This window comes from Anopheles coustani, chromosome 3 (assembly GCF_943734705.1).
Source record: "Anopheles coustani chromosome 3, idAnoCousDA_361_x.2, whole genome shotgun sequence".
Taxonomy (NCBI): Eukaryota; Metazoa; Arthropoda; class Insecta; order Diptera; family Culicidae; genus Anopheles; species Anopheles coustani.
Genome location: NC_071288.1, coordinates 59,266,548 through 59,273,923, shown reverse-complemented (window position 1 = coordinate 59,273,923; position 7,376 = coordinate 59,266,548). Strand labels below are relative to the sequence as shown.

The 7,376-nt window shown below is 39.0% G+C and overlaps 1 protein-coding gene across 1 annotated transcript; it reads left to right on the top strand.

Moving 5' to 3' along the window:
• Window positions 1–1,432: 1,432 nt before the first annotated feature.
• Window positions 1,433–6,745, top strand: LOC131263900 (carbohydrate sulfotransferase 9-like). The gene is given in 4 exon segments (XM_058266182.1): window positions 1,433–1,538; window positions 5,818–5,937; window positions 6,002–6,471; window positions 6,473–6,745. Coding segments are annotated over 4 exon segments (969 nt in total).
• The last annotated feature ends 631 nt before the right edge of the window (window positions 6,746–7,376 follow it).

Genomic DNA, 7,376 nt, shown 5'->3' with positions numbered 1-7,376 from the left:
GCAAGTTCGGAGCTCCAAATAAATTGCCTTAAGCAGTATGTATGCAAATGTATATAGCATTCAAAGTAATATCATTTTCAAAACATATTTTGTCAGTCTAGTACGGAAAACGATGGGTCGTAAAAATATACAGAATAAAGTTTTAGCATTCGTTTATTTGTTGGATTTTTTAATTTTTACGACAAAGCTAAGTCCCTTTCGACGGAAAAGCATTTTAAATGAAATTCATAAAACGTTTACACTGTTGCCAGCTGATGCTGACTTGAACTGCTGTTGAGCCGTACGCCACAATTGAAGTACGGATATTTACTGACTATACAGCCTGGTCACGTTTTGCAAAGTAAAATCAGAGAAATTTATTTCTCTGTGATAATATTTCTTTAGTTTCTGAAAGTACCATGGTACGCGCAGACCATGTTTGGAACCAGTGAATGAATTCACATGATACGAGTATCTATGTGCCTTCCCGATTTTTAAAAATCTAGTTTGCACATTTCGGTAGAACTCCAACACCATTTTTTCTTTTCGTAACGGTTAGGCTGTCAAAGCTAATATTGACTTTTTTAAGGTCGCTCCTATATAGCACATGGGACCCAGTTGAAACAGGTCTTTGCAGAAATAAAGTACATTTTAAGTACGGTTGACAATTTTTTACTTCAATTTACTTGTAGTTATATGGGTAGTATGAGTATTCTATCTTGTATATGTATTTGGTTGAAGCGAAAAAAGTGCAGAAACTCGGCGAGATGTGTAACCAATTATTTAAGGAAGTATTTGATCTAATTTGAAGAGGTTGCACGAGAATTTGAAGGAGTTGTAGGAGGATAATCGGAACGTTAGACATCACAAATACATAACGCGATGAGATTTTCATGAATATTTATCCTAAGAAAACACAACATCATTTTAGTGAAGCATCCAAAGTCCTAAGTAAACATTATTATCCGATTAAGCGTTAATATTTGGACTATGTTTGAAGCCGATTGAGACTGATTTCTTTAGCTTGTCTCATCTTTCTTATCGATCACAAGCTTAGATGGCTTTGGAGTTAAGTATTTTGTTATTAGAAATTGAACCCTTAACATTATATTGCGGCACTACAATACCAGTTCATAATCTGGTTTGAGCATTGAGTTGGTGTTTTGTCATAATTTTTATCAATGATTTAATGATTTTGTTAATTTTCGACATGTGAGGTACCATCTTCTGGCGCTCAATTCAACTCCTGGGCTTCGCGGACGACATTGACATTGTTGCGATTAACAAGAGGACGGCTGCGGAAACGTATGCTGGACTTAAGTCAGAAGCTCAGCGAGTTGGACTCCAGATCAACACGTCAAAGACAAAATACATGCAAGGAATAGGGTCTAGGGATAACACCCCAGATACTTTTCCCGGCATCACCTGTCGTTATCCAGACACTCTGGAGGAGATGGGTTCCTTCGTATACCTTGGATCCCAAGTCACATGTGACTCGGACACATCCTTGGAAATTCGGAGGCGAATCCTCGCTGGAATTCGCACCTTCTGTAGTCTACGTAAGTGGCTGCGATCTGGTCGTGTCTCCAGTAGTGAAGTGCAAAGTGAGTCAGAGTGAGTGAGTGAGCCAATTCATACCAATGAATGAAACGGATCAATTCACCAAGACGATTTATTTTCGGCTAAGTGAGAGTGATTCGGCTCAGTGAGCCAATCCATTGGCTCAGTTAGAATGTTTCGACTCAGTGAAACGAATTGGCTAAGGGAGAGTGAATTGGCTCAGGAAGAGTGAATTGGCTCAGGAAGAGAGAATTGGCTCACTCGGGGTCCACACTACAGCGCGACGTCCCGTCACAAAACGCGACGTCGCCTGACAGGCGGCCGAACTCCATACTCGGGGTCCACACTACAGCGCGACGTCCCGTCACGAAACGCGACGTCGCCTGACAGGCGGCCGAACTCCATACAAAAAAAAAATGTCGCACAAATCGCGCTAGTGTAGAAGCAGCGAAAACCGCGACGTCGCGCTAGCTCTTGTCAAATGTCAATTCGAAACGTAAACAAACCGACAGCTGGACAAAACCTAAACAAACCGAATCACAAACGCGAACACAACGAGCGATATTCTTCACGAAACATCGGATTTTTCGTTGTACTACTAATTTTTAGACTTCACAAATGTAATTCAGTTATCAAACTACGTTTTAATTGATATTTTTACCAAAGTTTTTTCGGGTGCCGAAACGTAAACAAACTGCTCTTCAACAAGTAGGAGATGACGGAGAAATATATACCTCCTACGGTGGGGCAAAATATCGTCGTTGTTTGTTTAAGTTAGTTTTCTCAGTGAATTTCAAATGTGGAAGCGCCAAACTCACTCAGGGTGCATAAAATACGCAGCTAAACAAATATCATGCATTACTACCTCAAAATTCAATAAAAAATTTTAGCCGAGTTTGCGCCCCAATGTGATTCATATTTCCACATACTCTCCTACCTCTGTCGCGCTTGACTTGCGCGATTGTTCTGCCGAAACTGTGCTACTTTTGAAACGGGACGTCGCGCTGCAGTGTGGACCCCGAGATACAAAAAAAATGTCGCACAAATCGCGCTAGTGTAGGAGCAGCGAAAAACGCGACGTCGCGCTAGCTCTTGTCAAATGTCGATTCGAAACGTAAACAAACCGACAGCTGGACAAAACGTAAACAAACCGAATCACAAACGCGAACAAAACGAACAATATTCTTTACGAAACATCGGATTTTTCGTTGTACTACTTATTTTTAGACTTCACAAATGTAATTCAGTTATCAAACTCCGTTTTAATTGATATTTTTACCAAAGTTTTTTCGGGTGCCGAAACGTAAACAAACTGCTCTTCAACAAGTAGGAGATGATGTGGAAATATATACTTCTTGCGGCGGGCCAAAATATCGTCGTTGTTTGTTTAAGTTTGTTTTCTCAGTGAATTTCAAATGTGGAAGCGCCAAACTCACTCAGGGTGCATAAAATACGTAGCTGAACAAATATCATGCATTACTACCTCAAAATTCAATAAAAAATTTTAGCCGAGTTTGCGCCCCAATGTGATACATATTTCCACATACTCTCCTACCTCTGTCGCGCTTGGCTTGCGCGATTGTTCTGCCGAAACTGGGCTACTTTTGAAACGGGACGTCGCGCTGCAGTGTGGACCCCGAGTCAGGAAGGAAGAATTGGCTCAGCAAGAGGGAATTGGCTCGGGAAGAGTGATTTGGCTCCCTCCGAATGATTTGACTATTTCGCGAGCTGAAAAATTGCGCTTTATTTCGATGGCCAATCAATCATCACTAGATCTATCACTAAGAGCAGAGGCGGATCATAGAGTAAGCAAACTAAGCAGTTGCTTGGGGCCCCGGGATTTCGAAGGGCCCCGTCGTTTTGGCGCATTTTTTTAAATTTAATATTGAAATTAGGTTTATCATTTTACAACAAAGTTGATTGTTTATCAAATGCGTAATGAGGTTATGAATTTACTGTTGAATGAAAATAAATTAAAAATATGAAAATGTCAGTATGATGCAGCTTATCTGAATTGTGTTTTGATGCAATACAGGAGGCGTATTTTTTAGGTTAAAATATGAGATTGATGTACAGACGAAAATGAAAGAGATCAGTGTAGAAATTTGATTAAAGAAGAGGAAAATGCTCACAATAGCTTAAGGACATGGATTAGCAAAAGTAATTTGCTGCACATTTTCAAATAAAGTAAATTTGATTAACATTCGTGCCTTTTCTTTTTGAAACATTTCAAAATTGTCAATTTTAAATCGCAAAAAGAAATTAATTAAAAAAATAAAAATAAATTAGTTCTCTAATTGACGAAATTTTATAAATTTTGGAATATAGAATTGAATGCTGAAAGTATTACATGTTTTTGGGGCCTCCAACTTATAGCTGCTTGGGGCCCCTAGAATGCTTAATCCGCCTCTGTTTAAGAGCCCTTAAAGTTTTCGGTAATCGATTGCATTTGATACTATTTCGCACGTTAACACGTTAACCGCCATGTTAGTCCCTGGGGACTGACGATGAAGTTTCCGTTCACGCCATGTCGGTCCTTAGGGACTGACGAATTCATGAGTCGCGTCGGTCGATCAGTGTCGATCCGCCAGTGTCGGTCTTAGGCGAAGTTGAAGGGTACGATTTTCCCCTTCGTATGTATGCATATGCGCGTATGTGTGATTGTACACGGGATATTGCACCCGTTAGTTTTGCAGGCTGTTTGCTCTGCGCGATATCGTGGCGGTTTTGGGTTATGTTTTTTTTTGTTTTTATTCTCTTCGTCGCACTGGTACGCATTGCGTGCGCGTATGTGTGATTATTTACGGGTTTATTGGAACCTTTGTACCAGCTTTGTTTCTACAAACTGCGGTTACATTTTCGTTTCGTTTGTGTTTAAAACTTCTTCGTGTTATTGTTACTCTTTAATATATTTGTGCAGCAGAAGCATGTAGCGGAAAGAATGACAGTAAAGATAAGGAAGTTTTATATTCATGATTTGGTTATAATTAACGTCGCTACACATCTGTACGGGTTTTTACGAAAAAAAATCAATAAGGTCCGAGGCATGTAAAATTACACTGGGCCCAAAGCTAATCCGGACGCTCAAAAATGAGCATGCGTCCGATTTCGTCTCCGTTTGTAGGTGTTGGGAAATTCTTTACTTTAACGAATTTCAATTCGTCAGGAAAAATACCTTTATATGTTATCTTATGCCCTAAATAAGTCACGCCTGATTTGAAAAAATAGCACCATCCTGGCCATCTTCAATCTGCCTACGTCAGTTGGCATGTAGTTAAGTTTTACTATACCTGTGTTAATCTTAAGCGGTATTTGCATAGCCCTAGAGGCAAGCAATAAGATAAACAAATAAACAAATAAACAAATAAACAATATTAACAATATTAAAATGCTTGTAAATTAAGTCGCACGGCTTTGAACGGTATTACTTAGATCTCTCAGTACGAGTTGTTTGCTCATTCAATGACGCAGATACGCTGGGCGTACGATAATGTTGAATTGTGTTATTGCGAGCGTTTACGGAAATCCACTTCCATTCATAAATGTTCAAGACACAGCAATGAAAATGAAAACGCCGTAAAAACGTGTCTGCCGCTCAAACTGTTAAAACAAGAATTGAACAATATGCGATATGATGCCGTAGTAAACGGTGTTGGTCGCTAAATAGTCTAGCCAGAGGCACGCCCTTAACAGACTGTGATCAAACATGAGTGTGATATGTACTAGACCAGTGATGTCAAACTCGTTTCACCTTGCGGGCCGCATTTTCTCCCAAAATAGGCTCGCGGGCCAAACCATATAATTGATTGGAGTGATGAAAATATGTTGTTATCAATGTGGTTTTATCTTAATAGTTTTACATTTTCACATTTTTTCATATTATATTACTTCTTATAAAATTTACCAATTTTGAGTAAAAGAGAGGGTTTGTTGCTCAATCGTTTTCCAAATTTTAACGAATTCAAATCAAGTTTATTGAAATATATGTTGCAGTTCAACACTATTGTGTATTTTGGTAAAGATTTTAGAAAAGTAAAGGTATATAATTACAATAGCTAACTTATTGCTCCGCATTTGTTATCTTCTTTCTTTCGATGTAATGTTTCAAAGGGGTCGCGGGCCGCACCCAATGTTCTTGCGGGCCGCATGTTTGACACCCCTGTACTAGACGCTTTATACGCAAAATTAAAAAACGCGACAGTAACAAACAACTTGTGCTGGACATATTAGGCGTCCATGGTCGCGTCGTTTGCTATGTTTTACTTACAATATTAGTAGTTTTCATCTTCAGCACCCGATTTCATTGGTTTCGCCAGCACGAAGAAACAACAGAACAAACGAATGAAAAAAGGCTAGCACAGTTGGAAAGCTCCTGCAAAAGATTAAACAACGGTGGACGTAAGAACAAAAGTAGCATGCTTCACAGGAATAGTGTATAACAACTTGCTCCCTCTTGTTGCAGATACAAACCTCCAGCCGGTATTCTACTTGCACAGCAAGAATCACAGTTTGCTTTACTGTCTTGTGTTTAAAGCTGCCACCAGTTCCTGGTTCTACAACTTCAACTCTTGGGCCGGCTACACCGACTATTAAATCATGAACGTTGACAACTTGCTACTTGCTAGACAGTTCTATCAGAAAGAAAACCGCATAACACTCAGGAATTCGATGCAGCATTCGTTCTCCTTCATCATTGTACGGCATCCATTTGAGCGGTTGATTTGTGCATTCGAGGATAGATTGGTTAGCATGAAAAATGCGTACTATTCGCAAGTTTCTCGCGCGATTTACCGACGATACCACCCCACAGGCAATGGTGTTATTTCGTTCCGAGATTTTGTTCAGTACATAATCGACGAGGTGCAATATAATAATAATAATACGAGTGCCCTAGACATTCACTGGTGTCCAGTGAACAATCTGTGCACACCTGTGCCTGGCACGGTACGATTTAATTGTGAAGATGGAAACATACGAACGTGACATACGGTTACTCACGAAAGCGACTCGTTTGGAAGGAAAAGTGAAGGTCGTACATATTAATCACGTTCGCAAGGAAGCGCTAAACAAGCTTATTCAAAAATATTTTTCACAGATTACAGAGCAGCAGATGGATAAGTTGTACAGTATTTATAAGATAGACTTTGAGCTGTTTGGATACTCTGCCGAAAATTATTTTCAAGTTACGAAAGCATTAAACTTTTGAAATATATATACGGAATTACCATCAAATCACCATATATTTAAACGAGATTTGTTAATTTTTTTTGCAAGAAATTCTGCCCCAATAAGTCGAATACTTGTACACAGTACAAGTGTTTAGAATACTGACCATACGTTTAAAGATTTTAAGAGTACCTTCTAAATACTGTATGAAAAATAAAAATATCTTCCTTATATGATGATAGATTAATAATATTTTTAACCCGCATATTTAAAGTTCAACAAGGATAATTTAGCAGCCGTTGCACGCAATCCAGTCTTTTGCGGTGTAAAGTTATTTATGACAGAGAATAATGCTTTTCGAGTTATGTGACGAATAACTGTATTGTCACTTGTATAATCCACGCATCCTAAATAAATTCACCTTCTTTTTATCCACGATTATTGGCTCTTTTTATCCACGATTACTTAGCCAATGTAATCGTTACTAGTTACTTATACTACTAAAAATTTTAATTTCCGGCTGGCGCCACTAGAGGCGCCACAGTAGCGAGCTTTCTTTGGCTGAATTTACTATGAGACAGACTTTACCACTCAGGAGTTAGCCACGGGAACTCGTCATACTAATATGTTATCTTTTGCTGTGGGATACCTTATTCTTTTCAGTACTGCTG